Below are 26942 nucleotides of genomic sequence, written 5' to 3' on the forward strand. Positions count from 1 at the left end.
TTGTTCTTTGTTTTTGAGTCAAGAGTTTTGTTCCAGGCTCTGTTATTGCCTTGATGAAATTAATATTTCACTTTACAGAATGGCTTCGTGCAAAGTGTTGGGAGCATCTGGGGTCTGGATGTTGTTTCTAGGTGAGCTGGGTTCGGGGCGGGGAATAGGGGTTCCTGCCCTATCTTATGGCTCAGTGTGTTCTGAGACCTTACTGTTTTCTCTGGTGCTAATCTCAGAGTGTGTGGGCTTGGACTCTTTACCCTCCCTCGAGGGTAAAGCAAGCCTTTGCAGGTCACACTAGCTATTTCCTTAGAGTTATTTATTTAGAGAAAGAGTGAGTGGATGCGAGCTACAGTGCACATTTATGGGAGTCTGAGGACGACTTGCAGGAGTCCATCCCAGTATTGGACTTAGGCCATTAGGCTTGGTGGGAGACGCCTTTAATAGCTGAGCCATCCTTCCAGACAGTGCTGTTCTTCAGCTGTATAGGAGGAAACAAACTGAAACCCTTTGCATAAGTGTTGCCTTGGGTGACGAGATTGTCCACCTAGTAGGGGAGCCTAGTACCCGGCTGCCTCTAAGTCATCCTGACAGAGCCATTGACCTCTTGGAAGCTCAGACTTTTCACCAACTGATCGTTACTGTGCTTGGAGAATGCATGTTCTGTAATTCATACATTCAGCCCATAAAGCATTTCTCTCTAGACTTTCTAAACAATGGCTATTAAGTGTAGGAAAGAGCCCAAGATCATGGTGTGCATTTAAATCGCAGCTACAGCCAGTTACTGGAGGGATTAGAGGTAGGTGGGATTTGAGCTTCCTGGTTGAGGGTGGAGAGGAGAAGAGAGACCATGAGTGGACAGAGGAGAAGGTGCCAGAGAGGAGATGGGCCATGAGCAGGAGAAACAGCAAGTATTTGGGGAACACACCTGGGGAGGTAACCAGGCCAGCAGATAGAAAAGTAAGATTAGGAGTGACACCCAATTAATTGTCAAGCCATTTTTTAAATTTAACCAATAGGTCTAGATTAAGGAACAAGGTTTGCACAACAAAAGCTCATAAATGTGAAAATTCACTCATAGGCCCAGTCCCCCCCCCTATAGAATTTAGCATTACAATACATAGCAACAGACCAAACCTCCACACCCACTCTGGAATTAGGGGGTGGCAGAATGAAGAACCAAAATCCCATAGCTTGGTTGAAGAGTAGAGGTTAGGAGTCCAGCCATTCTAGGTTGGTCAGGCTTGGAATGGGGGTGTGGCTACAGGAAGTGGCAGCTGGGGGTGAAGAGCAAATAAAACCCAGCGTTCCAGAAGAGCGACAAGAGACAGCACCTGAAGGAAGCGCTGCAGTCTGCCCACGGACTTTAGATCCGGCGCTGCTGGGTGCCAGCTGAGGTGTGACCTTTCTGCTTTTGTGTCTGCATCAGTAAAAGGGGGTAATCACAAAATCTCTCAGAGTGGCAAATGTTTTAGTGAACTGGGTGTTGATTAAATGCTTACAGCAGCATTCGACAGAGCAAGCAGTGTGCGGTCATAGCCTCGTGCTGCTATGTTGCCACTGCCACAGCACTCATCTTGTTTGGTGTCCCCCATGATCCTCTTCGTGGGGCCTGGAGAATTCCACAGTGTTATATAGTTAGAGGAGCAGCTGCTGGATTCAAGCTGGGAATTCGCAGGTGCTGTTGTACCGTGTTATGAACTCCAGTGACCCAATTTTTCCTGTTCCTCTGGACATGTGTCTTTCACTTACTACCTGGACTACTTATTTCTTGTATGTTTTATGATAATGCATATTAGGGTTGGATAAAGCTACTCCTCTGGAAGGCCTGATGTATATTCTAAGATGGCTTGTCCCCCCACCCCGTGTGTGTGTGTGTGTGTGTGTGTGTGTGTGTGTGTGTGTGTGTGTGTGTATTCTACTATTTGCAAATGGTTTTGCAAATCATCAGCTCTTTTAGGCTCTTGTTTGAGAACCTTCTTTATGCTCTATCCCAGTATTTAGTGTGTGTCTGTATCCATCCTCCATAGAGGAATGTCCAGCCACGTTCCAGATGCTTCTGAATGGTGTGTGTGATGCCCAGACCACTGCTCTGAGATGTGTGCGTGTCGTGTCTGATGTAACCCAACAGTGTCCTTTCCCTCTCAGATGACTACGCCCAGCTGTGCAACATCCCGGTGACTGGGCGGCGGCGGCCATATGGACGGGATGCGTTGGTGGACTTCAGTGAACAGTATAGCCCAGAAACAAACCCTTACTTCATTCAGGACCGTAAGTACACTCATTCAGTCATGTTAAGCTATGGATCAAAATTACTCAGTGTTTTCAAAACATGATCTGTGGGAAATTGTTCCGAATGCAGATCTGTGGGTCTTGGTCTAAACCTACCCATCAGAATGCTTGGGTGGACCCAGCAGACTGGTTTTATAATCTCTTTGTCTTATATAGCTTGCTGATTTGGGTAAGAATCACCAGATTCCAAGATTAGTATTGCATAGAGGACTATTATATTTATTTTTCTATAAAGTAATGAAAATGATCTTATTGTTATAGTTGCTACAGCTCAACCATACCTTTTCATATTAAGTCATGGTCTAGTTCCATTTCCCTGCAAGATGACAAATGTTCAGCACACGAAGTTGATCTTTACAAGTATTTTAGAGTGGGTGGTCAAAAAAAATACCTTCTTGGTCAGAAATGGATTTTTAGAATCCATTTGTGAGGGGATTTATTAAGTAAGAAGTGATGGGTGCCAGATTTTTCTGGATTTGTGAACAGAGCTTTCATGGGGAAGGCCAGAGTGAAAATAATGTCCCCTCTAGAAAGGAAATTTCCCACAGCCTGCGGACAGAGGGTCCTGTGTGAGGAAACCACACACAGAAACTCTGTTTCCATAGGAGAGACATCTGTGCTTTCAACTAGGGAAGAGTAAGGTTTGCAAGCAACCAGCAGTTCAGAATGAAAGACAGCAGCTGGCTGCCTGGGGTCTAGGCTGCAGAGTAATAGTGAGAGAAAAGCTAATTCAGGGGCCGTCCTCGTCTCACAAGGGGTGCGCCCCACTTGAGCGGCTGTGCCACATCCCCGCATGCTGGAACCTCATGGCTTCATGGCCTCAGAGGCTAAGATTTTAGAGCTGATCCAACGAAAGCCCACAAATCCAGAAATAGGAGGTAAGTCTCTAAGCAACCCCGACCCTGCACAGCTCCTGTGTAGCCTCTGCTGCATTACAGTTCACCTTCTACAACTTTCCGTGCTGAACTCTCCTCAAGTTCTCTTCGAGGCCAACTTGACTCTGAAGCACCTTTCAATTCACCAATGTCATCATGCATGTTAGTGTCACACTAGGCTCCTATATAGTGACATAGAGAGTTGTCACGTGGGTCTTTGATCTCCGGATTGATTCCACAAAGGCCTTTAAACAGCCTACATAGCAGACACTTCTCCCTGGCCTGCCTGCACTCTGACTGGTAGCAAAGGCTTCTGGCCCTGCTGCAGGAGGTACCACGCTGAACGGCTCGTGATGGAAGAGAGTCTAAGTGAGAGCTCTCATCGCCTTCATGGTCTGTGGTCTCCGCTACCTTCAGTTTGAGCAGTGTTCCCCGAACTGGAATTCCTTAGTGCTGAGATCACCCTATGCTTTTCTGAAGGGCTAGATACTGTAGAAATTATTTAATCCCAACCTGGGGTTTCTACCCCTCCTTTGACCCTTTAGTTCCTGGATAAAAGACACACACAGCCTTCATATTTACAATGAGCCTTAAACAGCACAAGAGCTGGGCAGATACCTACCCTTTATGCTATTAGAATTTACTTTCCTGTTGATAACCTCGAATTATTAATTACTACTTCCTATGTTCCATCTGGGCTGCTCTTAACTCGAATGGCCAGCCCTCAGGGCCACAGTTCTATGGCTCACTTAACCCATGACCTCTTCTTCTCCCTCCTGCAGCCTCTTCTCCCCCTTGTGGTCATCCTCTAACCCCAAGCCCAGGAAACCCAAATCCCACCTATGTCTCTTCGGCCCAGCTATTGGCTGTTGCCATCCTTATTTACCAATCAGAAATTACTTGAGGGCAAGGTTACTTTGTGCCTTTGTGCAGAAGACTCTGTAGTCTCTGGGGCAACGAGTCTTGGGGCCCCAGTATTAGCATTAGAATGCAAGCAGCATCAGGCCAACCCACCACCGCTAGATAAGGTGATGTTTTTGACTTTGCAGGCCATGTGGTCTCTGCTGTAGCCACTCAGCTCTGCCAGGGCATCACAAAAATAGCCCCGGGGTGGGGGGTGGGGTTACAGCAGTTCCTGGATATAGTTGTGTTCATTTACATAGTCAGTTTTGGAGCAGTGAGTGTCTCTGGCACTTCCTAGAGATTCTTGGGTTGGCGGAGGCTCCTAAGAATCAATTCAGTGACCTGAGCTGAGATACATTATCAGTGGTTAACAGTGGGGTTATGAAACTGAAGAGGTCACCTTCTGTAGCTAGGTAGGACTCCCAGTGGAGGGATAAGGATACCAGTGCAGCCATAAAACTTTCCACCCAAAATTTGTCCTGTCTAAAAGAAATGCAGGGACAGAGATGGAGGGGAGACTTGGGGAAAGACCAACCAATAACCGGCCCAATTTTGAGACCCATCCCATTGGCAAACACCATTAATGATACTCTGCTATGCTTGCAAATAGGAGTCTAGCATAACTGTCTTCTGAGAGTCTCCACCCAGGGAAAAAAAATTCCAGAAGTATTTTGGAAGAGGTCTTGGGTTCCAGTTGTTAGTAGCACATTTTAACTCCTATAATAAAATGTAATCTTGCTAATTATAAAGTTGAAATTATTTTGCTGTAATACATTGGATTTGAAAATGCTTTGGGGAGCTAGAGAGATGGTTAAGAGCACTTCTGAGAGTGGTTAAGATCACTTCCGAAGGTCCTGAGTTCAATTCCCAGCAACCACATGATGGCTCACAACCATCCGTAATGAGATCTGACGCCCTCTTCTGGTCTGAAGACAGCTATAGTATGCTTAAATATAATAATAAATAAATCTTTTTAAAAAACGAAAAGAAAATGCTTTGATTTCATTACTAGTCTGTATTTCTCAAATCAGCTTTATGTTCTACTATTTCTTGATGGCCTGTTTCTTTCCCTCTTTAAATTTTCAGAAGGGGGCCTTGTGAATGTGTTAATGTTTTAAAGTGGGTGTTTTAGTGTGTTCCTATGCAAATTAAGACTTCCTGGACCTGCCTAGCAACAATATTTTGCTGCCCCCTGCAGTTTGATTGGGGAATTACCTCAGAGGCCCATTAATTCCCCTTTGCAGAGAGAAGATAAACTGTGACAGTGTACTTAGGGCATTATGTATTTATATTTGCAACTTCCCTCTCTAGGAAGATAGCTCAACACTTTCATGGATGGCCACATTGTTTTTATATTGTTAAAACTCTAGATGTCTCATATGGTTTCAGAGCTTGTGTCTAAACTATAAAAAGAGCCAAACGAGAGCTTCCTTGTTTTATTCCTTTATTCTAAACACAAATCTGATGTACCTTCCCGTTTATCAAGATGTTTGGACTCTCTTCAGTGGACTCCATCCTTTGGGCTCTTGTGAGAGACTCCCTGGGAAGCCAGAGTGAACAGACCTCAGAGGGCACAGCCAGCCTGGCCCTTCTTTGTTCCTAAAACTCCCAATGCACATCCTCAAACCTGGGAGCCCTCTTAGAAAATATGTACAGAACCATGGTCAGGAAACCCACCAATCCAATCCAGAAGGCTTTCTGGCAGCTGCCCTACTGGAAATTCGTGTAAAACATTCAAAAAGTTCCACATTTCCTAATTAGAAGGAAAAACTCAAACTCATGCTTGTTTTCTTACGTTATGTGGTTTTAGTATGAAACATTGGCATTTGGAGAGTGGGCTAGTTCATATAGAAATATTGCATTGTTTTATGCTTAACACTGGGTTATACTTGATAGCAAAGTCTAAAGCTAACATTAAAGTATATAAGACAGATATTATAAAATAAACCAGATCTTAAATAATAGTAATAATAATAGTTTGGTTTTCTTTTTTTTATTAGATATATTCTTTATTTACATTTCAAATGTTGTCCCCTTTCCTGGTTCCCCCCCCCCCAAATAGTTCAGTTTTCAATAGGGTAGGAAGGCAAACACTTCTAACACTGCTTCTGCCTTTGCCTTTTTAGGCTTTCTAAATAGCTTTGAGGAGCTACAGGCTGAGGAATGTGGCATCCTCAACGGCTGTGAAAACGGCCGCTGTGTGAGGGTCCAGGAAGGTTACACTTGCGATTGCTTTGATGGGTATCATCTGGATATGGCCAAGATGACCTGTGTCGGTAAGAATGAGAGTGGCCTTTGAGAGACTCTTTTCTTGACATCCCCTGTGACCTGCTCTGGTCAGCTGAGTATGTGTCAGATAGATGGGTGGGGTTGTGATTTGGGACGATGACAAAAGTTCTGGAAACATGCATTAAGTGTAATAATGCTCATGTCACATGACTATACACAAAACCAGTTAAGGTAGTCAATGGTGTAGTCTGTATTTCTTTTATAACAGCTAAAACTCAATAGTTATCACCCCAGATAAGAAGTGTTGTATTTTCCTCACGGTCAGAAGCTGAATGAACCCCAGGGCTTTGTGCCTGCTACTCAAGAACTGTACTGTGAATGAAGCTCTACCTCCGGCCTCTGCCCCTTAATAGGCCAGAATTTCTCAAGTAATCATTTTGACTTTTAAATTTAAAATTTGAGAATTCAGTAATGGCTTCCCTGAGTATGTGAGACAAATATAAAAGACTGAAGGCAACTAGAAAATAAACAGCTTCCCTAGCAGTTATTTTGGATAAAAAATCTTTTAAAAAGTCACCATTCACACTAGCTTGGGTATATTAAATGTCAAGCCGACAAATGTTGACTTTATATTAAATAATAGGGCAATTCTAGACTCTCCCCGATCACCTATTGTAATATGTATGAAGGCTCATCTTAGATATTGAGAGAGGGAAAAATGAGTCAACTGTGTGGTGTACGTGGCCAGGAAGTGTGGACAGCACTCAGGATGGCCCTGGATGCTGCTGGTGAGTGGCTTAACATGAAAGACTGTTGACCTGTGGTTTGGTTTATTGCAGATGTGAATGAATGCAGTGAGCTGAATAACCGGATGTCTCTCTGCAAGAATGCCAAGTGCATCAACACAGAAGGCTCCTACAAATGCGTGTGTCTGCCTGGCTACACACCGTCCGACAAGCCCAACTACTGCACGCCACTGAACACTGCCTTGAATTTAGACAAAGACAGTGACCTGGAGTAAAGGAGAAGCTACGTAACCGATGCCCATATACTCTGCACTGTGTAAAGGAAAAAGGAGAGATGTATACTTGAGACACTGCACCTAACCCGGAATGGGGCAACGACAGAAACAACGTGGAGTTGACTGAACCCCCCGAAGACAGTGAGTGGATGGAGCAGGAACCTGACAGGTGCAACAGACCAAATGGACATTTCTTCAAAAACCCAGTATATATAGTCTGTTCATATGTAAAATTCAATGGAAAAGAGGCAGGACATGGCTGTCATTTTAAACAGAGGTTGTATTATTATCTTGTTTTGATTTTTTTTTTTACTACTGCTTAAATTTGGCTTTTAAATAGTGGTGGAGATGTTTTATGTGATTCTTCTTTTTGCTGTGCAGATCCTCAGCTACCATTTTTCTTCAGTGATACTCTCAAGTGCAAACAATTTTGATAAAATATTGTAAACTGTATTATAAGTAATATGACACAGGGTTGTGCTGTTCCTTGGTCCAGAGACTTTGAAAACCAAATTGTCTGTCCTGTGGAGCAGGCAGTAATTGTGAAACTTTTCTATGCATTTGGAGGGGGTGGGGGAACATCTTTATTTTCACTATATTACCAGATTGCCTGTCTATTGGATCCCTTACCTGGATGGAAATGGAAGAGCTTCTTAGCATTTATTAATATTGTGATGTGTAAAGTCAACCCAGAAAAAATTTAAAGCCTCAACATCCCCCCCAAACATTTGCCATTGTATGTTATAAGAAAATAAACTCACCATTTTTGTAGAAAAACCCTGAGTGTGGAAGAAGTTGTCCCCTTCCCTGTGGCAGCTCCTCTAGCTCTTACTGCCTAACCAGGGGTCTTCCATCACGTTAGGCTTCCATAAGTTAGGACTGTGAGCTACTGTTACAGGTTGCTATTTTCCCTCTTAAGTTCCACGTTTAAGTGCTGAAGCCCTGTGCTTTAGGATGCCTGGACTCCCTTTGGAGACAAGATCTCTAAGGAGGAAATGAAAGTTACAGGAGACTAGAGGAATAAACTGTAATCCAAGACTATGGGTGTCCTCAGGTGACAAGGAAGTAAGGGTGTGTGCAGAGGAAAGGTCACTTGAAGAGGGCTGGAAGGTGACCATCTTACAAAAGAATAAGGCCTCAGAGGGAAGTCAGCTCTGCCACAGATCTTGACCCCATAGACCAGAATTATGAGAAAATAAACTTCTGTTGTCAAACCACCTGTCTATGATATTTTCTTATGGCCTCTCCAGACAACCAATATAGACTTTTATAACAGGAATAATGAACAAACAAGACCTTTCAAAGTCCTGGTCTCTGATCTCTTACAAACCACCCCTAGAAATGATAGCTGCTTCACAGTATAAACTGAAATTCACTGTACCTCAGCAAACCCCATGGAAAATTCCCCCAGTGAACAATTTCTTGGGAGGCCTTTGCCTTCTAATGTCTATAGCAGGCAATGTGATAACAACGTAAAGCTGGAGATCTTCTAACCTTTGGAATCCATCATAATGAAGGGAAGTACTGTCTCAGAGAAGTCTGCCAAGTCACTTGGCCCCAAAGAGGAAGAGGATCTTGGATTATCTGGGTATTATTACTATGTAATCACCAGGGGTGTCCTTGGAGCCTTAAAAGTGGCAAGATATGACGGAGTTATGAAAAATGTGACATGCAAAAGGTCAGGTACAGCATTAAAGTGCTTCTTGTCACCACTAACTGGTAAAGGACATGAACGAAAGATGTGGACAGCTAGTGGGAGCTCAGTAAGACAAGGAGAGGGCTCTTCATAGACAATCTAGAAATGAAGATATCACTGTCTGTACCTGATACCTTGATTTCAGTCCAGTGACCCTGTGTGGACCTCTCACCTATTGAACTGTAAAATAACTGGGTATTGCTTGATGTGACTGAGTTTGCAGCAATAGAAAGTGCTGCATAGAAACTTAAAAGTCTGAACTAATGCAAAGGTTCAGCAGCTGATGTTCATGTAGGAGAAGTGGTTTGTTTTGTCCCAAGAAAAGATGCTTGAGGGCTTGAGAGAGGGCTCACACAAGCATTAGGACAGAAGTTTTATCCCCAGGCATAGTGGCATATACTGGGAATCCCAGTGCTGGGTCAGAGGAGACAGGCAGATTCCTAGGGCTTGCTAGGCCATCTAGGCTAGCCCACTGGGCAAGCTCCAGGCCAGTGAGAGAGGCTGTCTTAAAAACAAGGTGAACAAAACCAGGTGTGACGGTGGCCCGATGAGCCTTTAATTACAGCACTTGGGAGACATAGGTAGGTGGATCTATGTGAGTTCAAGGTCAGCCTGGTCTACAGAACAAGTTCCAGGATAGCCAGGGATGTTGCACAGAGAAACAATGTCTCAATAAGAAAGAAAGAAAGAAAGAAAGAAAGAAAGAAAGAAAGAAAGAAAGAAAGAAAGAAAGAAAGAAAGAAAGAAAGAAAGAAAGAAAGAAAGAAAGAAAGGCAAAGAAAGAAAGAAAGGCAAAGAAAGAAAGAAAGGCAAAGAAAGAAAGAAAGGCAAAGAAAGGAAAGGAGAGAGAGAAGAAGAAGAAGAAGAAGAAGAAGAAGAAGAAGAAGAAGAAGAAGAAGAAGAAGAAGAAGAAGAAGAAGAACAAGAACAAGAACAAGAACAAGAACAACAAGAAGAACAACAACAAGAAGAACAACAACAAGAAGAACAACAACAAGAAAAAGAAGAACAAGAAGAAAAACAACAACAAAACCCACCAAACTAAAAAAGCCCAAGGTTGTCCTCTGGTTCTCAAAGACACGCATACAAATTTATACCCACGTACAAACATATACACAATTATCACATACACTCAAGTTTAAAAATTTATATGATAACCTCATAACAATATTTTTTCATATAAGCAGACTAACTTCTGACTCTAAAATATGTTCTTTGTCCAAAGTTCTGATTATGTTTGACTTAAAAATTATAAATACAGTATTGAATCAATAGTGTAAGAATTTAGTGTGGAACTCAGTGTTTGCAAATTACTTCGTGGAGACTGAGGACAGAATATTCTACTCTTACAGTATTACAGTTAGATTTAAGATGGCAGAATACAGATGCCCTGCACTCAACTCATTTAGCAATGAGCAAAGTAACACACACACAGACACACACACACACACACACACAGACACACACATAAAGAGTGTATATGGAGAACATTGGAAATAAGGCTTTAGAATAAGGCTCAAAGACCCAGAGACTCGAGAAAACAATATAAAAAGAGAAATAAAATCCTCACATACTTGTGGTTCACTTAGAAAAGTGACTTGGGATCTGTGCAATAGTCTCCCTTTGGGAAAGGACTTTGCATCCTCTCCCAGTACACCCTAGTATGATAAAGCTAGGACCTGCCTGAAGAAGTGAGATAGAGAAACTAAGTTGAGATTTCTCTGGACTTCACAAACCTCAGAATATTTCCATCTCTGAGATTCCATGGCACTGGCATAGATTTATGGCTCCCTTTCAAACTCATCTTGGCCCAGCAGAATGACAATAGTCTAAGCCTCCCGGGTGCTTGGCAGGGTAGGAATTGGTGCCTCCATATGGGGAAGAGTTAGGTCTCGGAGGTGGAGGAGCTTCCTCTCAGACCAAGGGCACCGTCAGCCATGGTTAGACTCATTTCCTGCCAGGACTGAAGGCCAGCACTCACAGTTCCCATCACCCCTTCCCTATTGCATTGTGCTCAATGGCTTATGGCTCACAGGGCAAGAAGGTAAGATGGCGACTCGGAGCTTCTGCCCTAAGCGAAGCAGAATGCTGAGGGAGAGGCCTCCAAATAACACTCCATATTATGGTGCACTCAGCCGGGGGGAGCCATGAGCAGTTTTTCTATGACCCACATACCTTCTTTGTTGGCTCATTTTCAGGCAAGCACTACCCTCAATGAAGTTACAGGTTGAAAAAAACTTTTACACCATCTGCCTCATGGCGTATGCTACCAAAGGGAGCCACAAAAGGAATTTTCCCAGGCTTGACCATAATACCACACTTTGCAAAGCGCTTCATTGATGTTTTGGAGTTATTGCTTCCATTTCTTCTTTGTTGTTTATGTCAGCCAGCCCCATATATCGCCTGGTAAGTCTTTGATGGCAGCACATGGTCAAGAAAATCTATATAGGCTTGGAAGGAATGAGACTGTGGTTTTACACTCCATAACACTAGCCTTCAGAAATGAAGTAAAAATGAAGTCATTTCAAGACAGGACAGTAGCAAGGGGCCTCATAAACAGCTGACCAGCCTTTCAAAAGATACTTAAGAGAGTTCTAACCCAAATTTACTAGCATATAAATATCAAGTCCAAAGAAAATAAATCACACAAAAGAGAAACAGAAGAACTAAATATTATCAGTACATGAGTCATCTTACTATAAAGATAAGGGAAAGAAGAAAACAGAAACAGGGGGTGTTCAAAACAGCTAGGAGAAAAGCAAGAAAATGACAGGAGTGAGCCCTTACCTATTAATATAGCTTTTAAAATGAAGTAGAATTATCAATTAAAAGACTAAACACACACACACACACACCAAGGAGCTCACCTCATTATTACTAATGCATTGTTATTATGCAGAGAGGAGACGGGATTGGGAGAGAGATTGTGAAAGCACAATGTAACAATGGGTCCTGACTATTTAAAAAAGCAAGGGTAGACCAAACTCAAAATTAGTAGAAGTGACAGATGGCATACATCAGGGCGAAAATAAACTAGCCCACTGTGGCAAGCTGATGTTTCCTTACACAGAGGTTATTTACAGGAGCATTGCCAATATTACAGGCACCTATGCTACTTGGTAAGGGTCTCCTTTTCCCATACATTGTTAACTACTTCTATATCCTCAGGGAGAGGAAAGGCCTCGGGCAGCTCATGAATCTCACAAGTCTCCTCCACCTTCATAAAGGAATGTTAATGGACCCGGTCTTGTGAGGGTCTCACATAATCATATTTGGTTTCACAACAACAGCTAGGTCATGTGCAGTGTTCCACAACACCCACCCCTTCCCTTGACTCTTACATTCTGTCTGCTCTTCTGGGCTGCCCTCTGAAACTTGAAGAAGATGATATAGATATATGATTATTTTCTCCCATTTGGGCTGACCATTGGACCACCATGCCACAGTAATCCTTATTTTTCTCCACAGTGAGTTTCCACAGTAACCATTATTCACGGAAAAATGAAAATTTCCTCCCAACCCAATATGGTATATATTATCCAATGGTAATAATCTATGGACGTACTCACAACTGTTGAGAAATAAACTTAATAGCCACATGCATCCATTTAACAAAACAGCAAGAATTTTGTCCCCATTGATGCCTAGGACCTTGGCAGTTACAGAGTTTTGTCCTGGATTACAGTATTAAGCATGGGTTTTTTCCTATGGAGTGAGCCTTAAATCCCACTAAAAGGCTATTGGATAGATTGATAACAGTTGTGTCACTGCTGGACCAGTGCAGTTCTCTTGCCTGGAGTGCTGGTAGAGTAGCATGAAAAGTGGGTGACTTAATAGGACATTTGGTAACAAGAAGACTGCATAATGCCTTGTGGCATTCTGAAACCCAGCAGATTATGCTGGTAGGAGAGCTTCCAGCTCAGTTCTAGACTGATTTCTTTATGTCCTGCAACCAAAGTGTGTGGAATCTTCAGCAACAGAATTGTACTATCTATTAGTATTTCTAGCATGCAATTAACAGCACTGGCAATAGTCTATATGGTTTGTGGGCCCTCAAGGACATTACTGGCCAACACTTATAATGGGGTAATCTACACACGGCAGAGAATTTCAGCCAGAACCTTACAGCTTCTGAGAGTGACTTTTTCTAACCATGGAAAGGTATCTTCTGGGTTTAAATTCTTTGTGGTGTTGATAATCAGTTCCCATTTTCTTCTTACTCATTAACATCTCTCTCAGGCTGAGGAGCTTCCCTTTTTGGTTATGAGTCTAACCTTTAATGCCTGAGCCAACTCTCTAGCCTTTAAGGAATATTCTTTAATCTTTAACCATTCTTGTAGAATTGATCTGGTAAAGAAATATTCTCCCAGTCAACGTTAATTTATTTGATTCTATCTTTATCTCTGTCATTTATTTTTTTTCTTTCTTTTTTGTGTTTTCTTTGTTTGGTTTATTTTTCAAAGCAGGGTTTCTCTGTGTAGCCTTAGCTATCCTAAAACTCACTCTGTAGTCCAGGCTGGCCTCAAACTCACATAGATCTGCCTGTCTTCACCTCCTAAGTGCTGAAATTAAAGGAGTATGCCACCAGTGACTGACTCTCTATCATTTATAAAGGGTAGCTTCTTCAGGTAAAATATTCTTGCCTAAGAGTCTTAATCATTCATAGCTGTGAATATTCCATGTCTCTTTCTCCTACACTGTAAGGTTTCCACTGAGGTATATGCTGGCTGTTGAATGAATTGGGACAGTTTTTATGTTGTTTATTTGTTTTCTTTCACAACCTTGAGAATTTTTTTACTTATCATTCCCCTTTGAGAGTTCCATTATAAAAATGTCTAGGGTTACATTTTGTTGAGTTAAAATTTGCTAGTGACCAGAACCTGGCTTCCTTCTCTATGTTTGAGAAATTTTTCTTATCCCTGCCACCCCTTCAACCTAGTCCTGAAGATTGACCCCAGGGTCTCCTGAAAGGGTATATAAGTGTTCTAGCACTGAATTACAGCCCTAAGCACTGTTATTTCTTTGAATAAACATATTACCCCTCTGTCATTCTTTTTTCTTGAGCTCCATAACCGAAGTACCTTCTCTATCTTTCTTCCTCCTCCAAATATATTTTAAAAAACACATCTTCAAATCATTGATTTTTTTCTTCTCTTTGATCTGTTCCACTATAGCTTTATGTATTTTTATTGAATGTGGTTTTCTGTTGAAGAGTTCAAATTTGTAAAAATTGCTTCCATTGATTGAAATGTTTCTGTGTGTTTTAAACTTAATGAGTTCCCTTAAAATTGCTGTTTTCAAGTCTCTGAGAACTTGTGCATACTGATCACCCTCTAGTCAGTTTCTGGCACCTTCTGATGTGAGGTCATGGTTTCCTAAAAGTTCTTGATGCTTGTTGCTGGGCAGCATCATCTGGTCCAGATTGCTTAATCTGGCTTTGTTTGTTCCCTCCTTTACCAAAACCCTAAGCCAAATGTTGCTCTTCTCCAAGCCCATAGTCATGCTATTTCAACACTGTGTTGTGTCCAGGTCCAGATTTTCTGAGAGCCTACTGCTGGTATATTGTCAGTGTTTTAGTACTAGAGGAAAATCAAGTTTGTGTTAGTGTCCTGTTCAGAAAACAAACAAACCAACAAACTACAACAACAAAATAGGATTAATGTCTGTATGTCTGAATAGCCTGTCTCCTCAAGGCTGTTCCTTAGAGTTGCATGAGCCCTGTATGCCTGATCCATGGTTACTGGCTGTTGGAGTTCTGACTAGCTTTGGCCATTTACTTATCATGGATGAACCATCTCCAAGTTCTTATGTCATAATTGTTGTTACCAAAGCCACCAAATTGTTTCATATCCTGAGCACACACTCTGCCTTATTCTGGATCAAAATAGTACTTAGCTAGGACACCAAAACATATACTGATACGGCTTTCTGTTGCTCAGATAAACTCATGCCTAGGACCACAGAAACAAGCCGTAGGTGATGCCAGTTGGAACAGAAGTCTGAGATACTGGAGTTTCTTGTGTTCCAGAGGGTCCATCCACAGGCAGGATTCAGGATTCCGGCTGTGAGGATCTCAGTGTGATGCTTCATTAGCCCAGCACTGAGTCCCATGGCAAAGTCTATTCCAACTGCTGTTGTCATGTGTGACCACTGCACTCATGAGCTCACTGTAGCTATGGTTACCTGTATAAAATCTGCAGAAGACTGGGTTCAACATGTCATCACAGGATTTGTGAGTGCTTACAAGGTACTATCCATCCATCACTGAGAGACTATTAAAAGGATAAGGGATATTACTGTCCTCAACAGGATAACCCAGATTCTAGTAACCTCCCAGTATGTTCATGCAAGCTACTCTAATTAAACACACACACATAGAAAGATATGAGGGAGGCATGTACTTTGGGGAAAAGAATGGTTTCAGCAGAAGGAGCAGGGATGATGGAGGGTAATGAAGCATCCAAATGACTAACATCCTTTCTATACATCTATGTCAAAGAATAAGAAAATAAGAAAACCTTAAAACAGAGGCACAAGAGATTCAGACTCATTAAACCAACCCTGTGTAAAAAGAGAAAAGCCAAAGGCATCACAGTCCTTGATGTGAAGACTGACTACAGAGACACAGTAACCAACACCACATGGTATCAGCATAACAACAGACTCCCAGACCATGATCAGAGTAGGGGTCACAGAAATAAATCCACACACATGGAGCCAACTGATTCACCTCAGAGGCACAGGCAGCATGCACCTGAGAAAGCCTCTTCAGTAAATGTGCTATGAAAAGATATCCATGTGAAAAGTGAAGATCCAACTTCTATCCCTTACCCTGTGAGAAAACTGATTCAAAATATATCAAAGTCCCCAAATTTAAGACCTGGATCTAATAGAAGAAAATGGGTTGGAAACACTTCAAGAAATTGGCCAAAGCAATACTTATTCTGGATATCAGAAACAGAAGCAAAAATATAGAAACAACTACTGATAGAGTGGAGCCAACCTGACATGGAAGGAGATATTTGCCAACTGTTCCCCTGACAGAACAAATGATTGACTCGAAAGCCTTACCAAGAAAATAAATACTCCATTTTAAAATGGGCAGAGGACCTGAAGACTCATTATTGATTCAGACTCGCCCTAGAGTGAATTATACCCTTAATTAAAATGTTTGCCTTCTGTATATGACATTTGGGACTACAAGAGGAATAAATGAAACCATTCCTTGTGGGGCCAGGAAAATGTAAGCAAAGAACTCACAGCAAGTTAACATCCCAGGTTCTTCACCTGAATGAAAGGCTTTGCTGGGGAGGACCAGGAATGAGATAGACTCTGCACCACATTTGCCTGACTGTATCACCACTGGATGGCAGTAAGAATCCTCAGATTTCCCTTCATTCTCTTTTCAAACTAACTTGCCCCTTTGTCTAGCTAAAAATGTCATGCATTGGGAGCTAACTTTTACCTGAACGTCTTCATGTAAAATGTATTTAACATATAAGATTCGAGATAAAAAATTTTAAACTATGGGGGAAAAGATGAATAAATTGTTCTCCAAACAAGATTCAGATATTTAGATGACAGCTAACATCAGGAAGTTTTCCCAGTAGTGAAAATGAATGGCCACTATGCCCTTTAAAAATCCAGTGAGGTGAAAACCACCAAGGTATAGATTACACACGTTCTCCTAGAGATATGACTTTTAACCTGGGTAGAATAAGGTTCTAAAAATAAAGGCATAGGTGCTCTCTCTTATTGATTACTTCTAGCATTGAGTAGATTCAACTCCCAGAACAGACCTTCAAAGCACGACTCAAAATTCTCCTTATCTAAAAATGAATTCATTGCCTTAATCTCCCAGCTTACTCATTCAAATGTTTGACAGAAATTAACTGAAACATGCAGACTAAGGCTGGGCATTAGGAACATGACAGGACTCAGGACACCAAGGCCATCAGAGTCATGGAGCTCAGATCCACTGGCTTCCCTAGATCTGAGAGTCACTTCCACTCCATCTCCCACAGCCAGTTAATAGCAAACAGTATTGACGCTCCATCGAGATAGCTCTGGATTCCCTCCACGTCTCATCTTTTCCACTTTGAACCAATCTTAATTGGTCTTCCTGCCTCTGGGTGTGCCTAGCATGTTAGCCATTTCCTCATTCCTAAGGCCTCAGATGCCCTGATCGTCATGTCCCCCTTAAACAGGATGCAGTGTTTGCTCATTTGTTCCATGGGGGCAATAGAATGCCACCCAGTAACACAGTACATCCCCAGGATGCCAACCATGCTCTTTCCTGTTCTACCATGCAGCTACAGTCTTCCTTCCAGTGTGCTGCATCATCATGGCCAGCTGCCTGACATGTGACAGTCTTCCGGTCCCCCATCACATCTCCTTTCAGGGATGGCTTCTGCCACTGCTGAAAATTAGGGTTCTTGGAAAGTGGAGATAAGTACATGGGATTTGAATTGAATTGGGGAATGTTCTTGGGAATAACTTTCCTGGACAGTAAGAGAAAGTAAATAGTACAAGAAGACAGACAAAGAAACATCATCATCCTCATTGAGATCTCAAGGTTAGTGCTAAAACAAATAACAGTAATGGCATCTAAGTAAACTTGTGTGTCATCCATATTGGTATGCTGGTATGAACTTTGATATATTGACTCTTCCAAGAAGGAAACACCAGTTGAATACCATTGACAAAGAGTCCTGCCAAGGCTGGCTCTTCTTCCTCTTATTCATGTGTAGGAACATGTTTTATTCTTCTAAATTCAGTGACTACATTTCAACAGTTTTCTTACAAATGCTAGTATTATTTAATCCTTTTTTAAAGCTCTAAAATCCCTTTTTCTTTTTTCTTTTGTTTTTATTCTTTAATTTTTTTTCACTCCAGTTTTTATTCCCCTCCCAGTCCACCCTCTGATTGTTCCATATCCCATACCTCCTCCCCAACCCACCCCATCTCCAAGAAGATGTTCCAAATCCCCCAACTTCCCATCCCCAACCCAACAGACCTCCCCACTCCTTGGGGCTTCAAGACTCTGGAGGGTTAGGTGCACCTTCTTTCACTGAGTAAAGACTTGGCAATCCTCTGATGTATATGTGTCGAGGGCCTCATATCAGCAGGTGTGTGCTGCCTGGTTGATGACTCAGTGTCTGAGCAATTTCAGGGGTCCAGGTTGGTCTTCCTATGGGGTCACTTTTCTCCTCAGCTTCTTCCAGCTTTTCCCTAATTCAGCTACAGGGGTTACCAGCTTCCATCCACTGGTTAGGTATAAATATCTGCATCTCACTCTTTCAGCTGCTTGTTGGGCCTTTCAGAGGGCAGTCGTGCTAGGCTCCCATTTGTAAGCACACCAAGGCATCAGTAATAGTGTCAGGCCTTGGTGCCTCCCCTTGAGCTGGATCCCAATTTGGGCCAGTCACTGGATCTCCTTTCCCTCAGGCTGTTCTCCATTTTTTGACCCTGCAGTTCTTTCAGACAGGAACAATTCTGGGTCAGAGTTTTGGACTGTGTGATGGCAACCCCATCCCTCCACTTGATGCACTGTCTTTCTACTGGAGGTGGACTCTCCCCACTAAGGTCCCTCCCTTTGAGTCCTTAGTCTCTAACCCCCAGTTCTCTGGTATATTCTAGAGGGTCCCCCCACTCCCTGAGTTGCCCGTTTCTATTCTTTCTGCTGGCTCTCAGAGCTTCAGTCCTGTTCCCCCACCCAATACCTGATCCTGTTCCCTTCTTTCTCTCCAGGTCGTCTTCTCCACTCAGGTCCCTCCCTTCCCCTCGTGCCCATGATTGTTTTCTTCACCCTCCCATGTGGGATTGAGGCATTCTCACTTGGTCCCTATGGCTTGTTAACCTTCTTGAGTTCTGTGGATTGTATCCTGAATATTCTGTAAATTTTTTTGGCTAATATCCACTTATTAGTAAGTACATGCCATGCATGTCCTTTTAGGTCTGAGTTACCTCACTCAGGATATTTTCTGGTTTCATCCATTTACCTGCAAAACTCATGCTGTTCTCATTCTTAATAGCTGGATAGTATTCCATTGTGTAAATGAGCCACATTTTCTGTATCCATTCTTCTGTTGTACAACATCTGGGTTGTTTCAAGTTTCCGTCTATCACAAATAAGGCCACTGTGAACATAGTGGAACACATGTCTCTGTGGCATGGTGATGAATCTTCTGAGTATATTCCCAAGAGTGATATAGCTGGGTCCTCAGATCTATTTCCAATTTTCTGAGGAAACTCCAGACTGATTTCCAGAGTGGTTGTACCAGCTTGCAATTCCACCAGCAATGGATGAGTGTTCTTTCTCCACATCCTTGCCAACATGTGCTGTCTCTTGAGTTTTTATCTTAGCTATTCTGATTGGTGTAAGGTGGAATTGCAGGGTTATTTTGATTTGCATTTCCCTGATAACTAAGGACTTTGAACATTTCTTTAAATGCTTCTCAGTCATTTGAGATTTGTCTGTTGTGAATTCTCTGTTCTATACCCCATTTTTTATTGGGTTGTTTGGTTTCTTGGTGGTTAGCTTCTTGAGTTCCTTATATATTTTGTATATTAGCCCTCTACCAGATGTGGGGTTAGTTTTTCCCAATCTGTAGGTTGCTGATTTGTCCTATTGACTATGTCCTTTGCCTTCCAGAAGCTTTCCAATTTCATGAGGTCCCATTTATCAATTCTTGATCTTAGAACCTGAGCCATTAGAGTTCTGTTTAGGAAATTTCCCCCTGTGCCAAAGAGTTCAAGGCTCTTTCCCACTTTCTCTTCTATTAGATTCAGTATATCTGGTTTTATGTTTAGATCATTTTTCCACTTGGAGTTGAGCTTTTTGCAAAGTGACAAATACTGATCTATTTTTATTTTTCTACATACAGATTGCCAGTTAGGCCAACACCATTTATTGAAGATGCTTTATTTTTCTATTGTATATTTTTGATTGCTTTGTCAAAGATTAAGTGTCCACAAGTGTGTGGTTTTATTTCTGGGTCTTCAGTTGTATTCCACTGTTCAACCTGTCTGTCTCCGTACTAATACCATTCAGTTTTTGTAACTATTGCTTTGTAACACAGCTTGAGGTCAAGCACAGTGATTCCCACAGAAGTTCTTTTATTAGTAATTGTTTTTGCTATTCTGGGCTTTTTGATTTTCCAGATGAATTTGAAAATTGCTCTTTCCATGTCTTTGAAGAATTGTTTTGGGATTTTGATGGGGTTGCATTGAATCTGTAGATTGCCTTTGGAAGGATGGCCATTTTTACTATATTATTCTGCCAATCCATGAGCATGGGAGATCTCTCCACTTTCTGAGATCTTCTCTGATTTCTCTCTTGAAAGACATGAATTATTGTCATACAAATGTTTGGTTAGAGTTACCCCAAGATATTTTATATTTTTTGTGGCTATTGAGAAGGGTGTTGTTTCCCTAATTTCTTTCTCAGTCCATTTATCATTTGTATAAAGGAAAGCTACTGATTTATTTGAGTTAATTTTATATCCAGTCACTTTGCTGAAGTTGTTTACCTGCTGTAGATGTTCTCTGGTAGAATTTTGGGGCCACTTATGTGTACTATCATACCATCTGCAAATAGTAATACCTTGACTTCTTGTAACCCCTTAAATTCCTTTTATTGTCTTATTGTTCTAGCTAGGACTTTGCATTACTATATTGAATAGATATTGAGAGAGTGAGCATCTTTGTCTTCTCTCTGATTTTAGCGGGATTGCTTCAAGTATCTCTCCATTTAATTTGATATTGGCTGTTTGTTTGCTATAAATTGTTTTTATTATGTTTAGTTATAGTCCTTGAATTCCTGAGCTCTCCAATACTTTTAACATGAAGGCATGTTGTATTTTGTCAATTGTTTTTTCGGTGTCTAAGGAGATAAACATGTGATTATTTTTCTTTGAATTTGTTTATATAATGGATTACATTAATGGATTTTCATATATTGAACCAACCTGTATCCCTAGGATGAAGCCTACTTGATCATGATGAATGATGGCTTTGATGAGTTCTTGGATTCAGTTTGCAAGACTTTATTGAGTATTTTTGCATCAATATTCATAAGCAAAATTGGTTTGAAGGTTTTTTTTTTTTTGCATCCTTGTGTGGTTTAGGTATCAAAGTAATTGTGGCTTCATAGAATGAATTAGGTGGTTTTCCTTCTATTTCTCTTTTATGGAATAGTTTGAGAAATATTGGCATTAGCTATTCTTTGAAGGTCTGGTAGAATTATGCACTAAAGTCACCTGGCCCTAGGGTTTTTTTTTGGTTGGGAAGTTTTTAATGACTTCTTCTATTTCCTCAGGGAATATGGGCCTATTCAGATAGTTTACCTGCTCTTGATTTAACTTTGGTATGCGGTATCTGTCTAGAAAATCATCCATTTCATCTAGATTTCCCCATTTTGTTGAGTATAGGTTTTTGTAGTAGGAGCTGATGATTTTTTAAATTTCCTCAGTTTCTGTTGCTATAGCTTCTTTTTCGTTTCTGATTTTGTTAATTCTGAAACTGTCTCTGGGCCCTTTGGTTAGTTTGACTAGGGGTTTATCTATCTTGTTGATTCTCTCAAAGAACAGGCTTTTGGTTTTGTATTTTTCTCTTTGTTTCTATTTGGTTGATTCTAGCCCTAAGTTTGACTGTTTCCTGCCTTCTATTCCTCTTGGGTATGTTTGCTTCTTCTTGTTCTAGAGTTCTCCGGTGTGTTGTTAAGTTGCCTGTGTAGGATCTCTCCAATTTCTTTATCAGGGCACTTAGTGCTATGAATTACCCACTTTGCACTGCTTTCATTGTGTCCCATAAGTTTGGGTATGCTGTGCCATCATTTTCATTAAATTCCAGGAAGTCTTTAATTTCTTTATTTCTTCCCTGACTAAGTTATCATTGAGTAGACAGTTGTTCCGTTTCCATGGGTATGTGGGTTTTCTGTTGTTTTTGTTGTTATTGAAGCCGAGCATGGTGATTTGATAGGATGAATTGGACTGTTTCAATATTCTTGTATCTGTTGAGGCGTGTTTTGTGAGCAGTTAATATGGTCAATTTTATAGAAGGTACTGTAAGGTGCTGAAAAGAAGTTATATTCTTTTGTTTTATGGTGAGATGTTCTGTAGAGATCTGTTAAATCTTTTTGGTTCATAATTTCTATTAGTTTCACTACTAGAAATTCACACTCTTTGTGAGAGTGGGGTGTTGAAGTCTCCCACTATTATTGTATGGGGTTCAAAGTGTGCTTTGAGCTTTAGTAAAGTTTCTTTTATAAATGTTTTATTTTGAACCATATCTGTATGAATCTGTTAAAATGTTCTTTTGGCCAGAAACTCTCTAAGTGAGGCCTGCAAGACAAAACTGCATCTCTCAAGCCTCTGCAGCTTTGAGCAGCTTTGAGGCAGCTCTGAGCTTTGTATTAACTCAAATGTAAATCTCCTGATCTGAGTTTGTTATCTCTAAGGCCAGACCTACACCCACCGGTCCTGTAAAGAGTAACCAGACCCCATTGTATGAAGGTCAAATAACAAAAGGAACCTGTAATATCAAAGCATAACTACAATTTGTTGAAAGCAAAACCCAGTTTTAAATAATCTTTTCTCCTTAAAATTAATGGCAAATATATTTTTATATTGTAAAGTTTGTCCATCATCTTGTGTTTGAATGTATGACTTTGTAACTATTGACGAGACATTATTTTAAATCGTATTTCTTATAAGTCCAATCTCCAGGCCAAGATTTACACAAAACACCAGGTCAATTTAGAAGCATCTTAGAGGCCTGTATTTCCTGGGTTGCGTCATGTCACGTGTAGCTAGTTAAGATGGCTCTGAATCACCAGTTTTAAACTAACCTTTTCTTAAAAACACTATACCTTTTAAATTATAACCAATTAATTTATAACTCTATAGCCAAGATATGTAAAACATTTATACCTTTAAGACTAATTAGAAATAAAAATGAAGTGATCATATAAATCTCATAAATTTAAACCAAATACATTTTTTTTTCTAGCTGTAACTTCAGGGGAATAAAGCACTTTGAACACAATCATCATCATGATAGAAATTTTTCTAGGAGAATTAACCATTTCCACTTGTCCGGCACCTGGCCCTTTAAGAAGCAGCTTTTTTCCCCAGCTGTCTTTGACTCCTACCTTAGAATGTGAGGCACCTCAAATTAGCCTCCTCTGTGTAAACCACAATTGGCAGGACTGCCAGCAAGATAACGCCTTTTTACCATTTTTTTTTCACATAAAACATAAAAACAACCAATCATTCAGCCAAACAAAACAATAGACAACATGAATTGACACACATATAGACAAGTTTTGGTGCACCAAAGACGTACAATAGACAGCGAGGGAACTTGATGTCCCCAAAAGATCCAAATATCTTAACCTGAACTAAGGAGATCTCCAGTAGGTTTCAGAGAGAAAACAGGATGTCTCCCATTTTCTTCTCCTTTCCAGGAGAGTTTTGAAATAGCTTCTAACCATTATTTTCTTTCTTTTTTTTTTTTTTTTTTGATACCGTGTCCTACACATGGAAAAACTGCTTTTCTGCAACCTGCTTTTCTCTTGTTTAAGATTTAACAAGGGGGAAGGAGGATGCCTAGTCGAACACACACTCCTGTGGAGAGGGGAGGAGAGCCCAGGTCTTACATGCTGCCCATGAGCAGTTTTTCTCCGGCCACCTCAGCAGCAGTCTCTGATTTCTACCTGCATGGGTCTCCCCTGTCCATTTTTGCCTAGTCCCTGTCCAGGGAGATAGCCCTGGGAGAGCATTTGTTGAGCAATAACCTCATTGGGACTATACATAAGGACTTTCATTTGAGAGTGAATGTCTCTTCCCCAGAGGTTAACAGGCAGACCAGGGACCATGAAGGGCTGAGTAGAGCCAGTATTTCCCTCTGTCCTCCCAAGTCAGCAACTTTGAGCTCTGGAGAGTATTTTTTTGATTGTCCAATCCCCTGCAGATGGGTCAGAGAGGCTTGCAATAGGCCAAGCAGGGGGCCAAGCACATTGCGAGATCACAGTAGAATCGGCACCTGAGTCTAAGATGCCCTCAAAGCTTTTACCATTTATTTTAAGGCTGAGTATAGGACGATCTCTGGTGATTGCCTGGACCCAGTTAAGGTCTGAGGGACTTGGCTGAGAGGAGCCACGCTGCATGCCTATCGCCGGGTATAGGGTGGCGGGCCACGTGGGGGGGGGGCTTGTTTTGGCTCTGGCTTTTTCTAGGCATTTGACTTTGAAATAAATCTTGAAGTTAGAATGACCATTTGTCCCTCGTAGCTCCTTTAAGAGGACTGCTTGCTCTCTGCAGCTTTTCTCCTCCAAGTTGGCTTTCTCCCCAGGGGTTCTCTAAACTTAATGACATATCAGCAAGGGATGGGTCCCTCAGGAGCGGAGGATAAAGAGAAGTTACAGGAGCGGATGGCGGGGACTCAGACCTGTCTATAACGACCAAGGAAGGTTTTGGAGAGTTCTTTTTATGGGAAAGCAAGGTCACAGAAGCTGCCTGCGACAAAGGGTGGAGGCAATATTCAGCAGGGTCCTCGTTCGCACTCTGAATGAGCCTCCAGGAACTAAAGAATGTATCAAACATTGGTTCAGCTGTACCTGTTTTAAAAATCTTACTAATTTCTTTGCCAACCTTATCTCAAGTTAGTGGGTGAATATCAGGTCCACTTAAAATTAACCAAGGACATTTCTCATGACAAAACAAAAGTACTTAATTAAATCTTTTTTCTTAACTCTTACTCCTTTCTCCCTGAATGATTGCTTGATTTCTCCTATGAATCAAGCCTCTTTAGCCTCTTTTTTTTTCCCCAATGACAATCGGACGACAATGTTTGGCCACTCACCTGCCTCTCCAGCGACGCACGAGCGATGTGGTCTGTGGGGTCCTTGATTCCTTTTCCCGGGATTTTTCCTCCGTCGTCCGGTAGTTGACCGTACTTCGGGTCCCTGGTTCGGGCGCCACTGTAACCCGTCCAGCGGGTCAGTTATTCCAGGGTTCCGAAGGGGTGCTACCTGCAGGTCAAAAGGGGGGGAGAAGGAGGGAGGCCAAGCACCAAGAATGACAAGCCAATCTGAGTTGTGTCAAAGCCTCGTTTAATGTTCTGGGGTACACAGGTTTTAAGGCTTTCAGGATAGGCGTACCCCAAGGTAGGGACAAAGGAAGGAAGGGCAATTAGCAGTTTCAGCAGGAGGAGATAAGGGTCCTCCGGTGGAGACAACAGGTGTTTGCACAGGCCGGAGCCTGCCGCAGTTATCTCAGGACTTCCTTCCACCGCAATTACTGGAGTCGGTGGGTGATGGTGCAGGCAGGATCATTCTGTAGTTATCTTCGAGACAATGACTAAACCAATGCCCACGGGAGAGGCTCTAGTTAATTGTTCTTATATTTTAGCAGCCACCACCTTAGGGCCATGAGTAAGCAATAGTCTGAATAGCTCAGGATGGCTTCCCACAGGTGCCCTCGCATTTGGGACATAGATGTTCAGAATTGAGACTTTCTCTTAGAGGATTTTTTTCCTTTCATGAATATGAAGTGTCTTCCTCATCTTACTTGATAATTCTTGGTTGAAAATCTATTTTATTGCATATTAGGTTGGCAACTACAGCTTGTTTCTTGGGACCACTTGTTTGAAGACTTTTTTCCAGCCTTTCATTCTGAGGAAGTGTCTGTCATTCCTATTGAGGTATGTTTCTTCTATGCAGCAAAATACTGGTTCCTGTTTGTGTATCCAGTTTGTTAGCTTATGCCTTTTTATAGGTCAATTGAGTTTGTTAGCTTATGCCTTTTTATAGGTCAGATTGTTAGTTGCTGTTTCGTTTGTTGTTGTAGGTGGCATTATGTGCATCTGATTCTTTCTTTTGGCTTTGTTATGAGATTATTAATATCTTGTTTTTTCTTTGGTATAGATACTCTCCTTGTGTTGGAGTTTTTCTTTCAGAATCCTCTGTAGGGCTGGATTGGTAGATAGGTATTATTTGAATTTGGTTTTGCCCTGGAATATTTTGGTTTCTCATCTATGTTGATTGATAGTTTTGCTGGGTATAGTAGCCTGGGCTGGCATTTGTGTTCTCTTAGAGTCTGTGTGACCTCTGTCCTGGCTCTTCTGGCTTTTAGTGTCTCTGTTGAAATGTCTGGTGTAATTCTGATCTGACTTGATTATGCTACTTGGCCCTTTTCCCTTGCAGCTTTCAATATTCTTTCTTTGTTCTGTGTATTTAGTGTTTTGATTATTATGTGACAAGAAGACTTTCTTTTCTGCTCCAATATATTTGCTGTTCTATAGGCTTCTTGTACATTTATAGCCATCTCTTTCTTAAGATTGGGGAAGTTTTCTTCTATCATTTTGTTGAAGACGTTTTCAGGTCCTTTGAGATTTGATCTTCATTCTTTTCTATTGCAGTTAGAGTTGGTCTTTTCGTTGTGTCCTGATTTCCTGGATGTTTTGGGTTAGGAGTTTTTAATGTTTTGAAATTTCTTTGACAGTTGTATCAATCTCTTCTACAGTATCTTCTACACCTGAGATTCTCTGTCCAATCTCTTGATTCTGTTGGTGATGTTTATGGTAATTCCATTTCTAGGGATGCCTCCATTCATGTTTTCTTTATTGTTTCTACTTCCATTTTTAGGTCTTGGACCGATTTATTCAATTCCTTCACCTGTTTGATTGTGTATTCCTTCATTTCTTTAATGTTTTTTTGTGTTTCCTCCTTAAGGGCTTCTACCTGTTTGCCTGTACTTTCCTGTATTTCTTTCAGTGCGTTGTTTATATCCTCCTTAAAGGACTCTATTATCTTCATGAGATAGGATTTTAAGTCAGCTTCTTGATTTTCAGGTGTGTTGGTGTATTCAGGGATTGCTGTGATGGGAGAACTGGGTTCTGATGATGCCCTCGTATATTGGCTTCTGTTGCTTAC

General features: G+C 41.4%; 1 protein-coding gene across 7 annotated transcripts in view; it reads left to right on the forward strand.

Moving 5' to 3' along the window:
* Ltbp1 (latent transforming growth factor beta binding protein 1) overlaps positions 1 to 8528 on the forward strand; it is a 397974-nt gene extending 389446 nt beyond the window's left edge. For all 7 annotated transcript variants that reach the window (XM_052186373.1, XM_052186374.1, XM_052186375.1 and 4 more), the window contains 3 exons: positions 2140 to 2262; positions 6188 to 6337; positions 7130 to 8528. In XM_052186373.1, the coding sequence (XP_052042333.1) occupies positions 2140 to 2262; positions 6188 to 6337; positions 7130 to 7311 (455 nt within the window). In that variant the 3' untranslated portion in view covers positions 7312 to 8528. The remainder of the gene's footprint in view (positions 1 to 2139; positions 2263 to 6187; positions 6338 to 7129) is intronic.
* Positions 8529 to 26942: the final 18414 nt, after the last annotated feature.

This window comes from Apodemus sylvaticus, chromosome 6, assembly GCF_947179515.1.
Source record: "Apodemus sylvaticus chromosome 6, mApoSyl1.1, whole genome shotgun sequence".
In the NCBI taxonomy this organism is placed as follows: Eukaryota; Metazoa; Chordata; class Mammalia; order Rodentia; family Muridae; genus Apodemus; species Apodemus sylvaticus.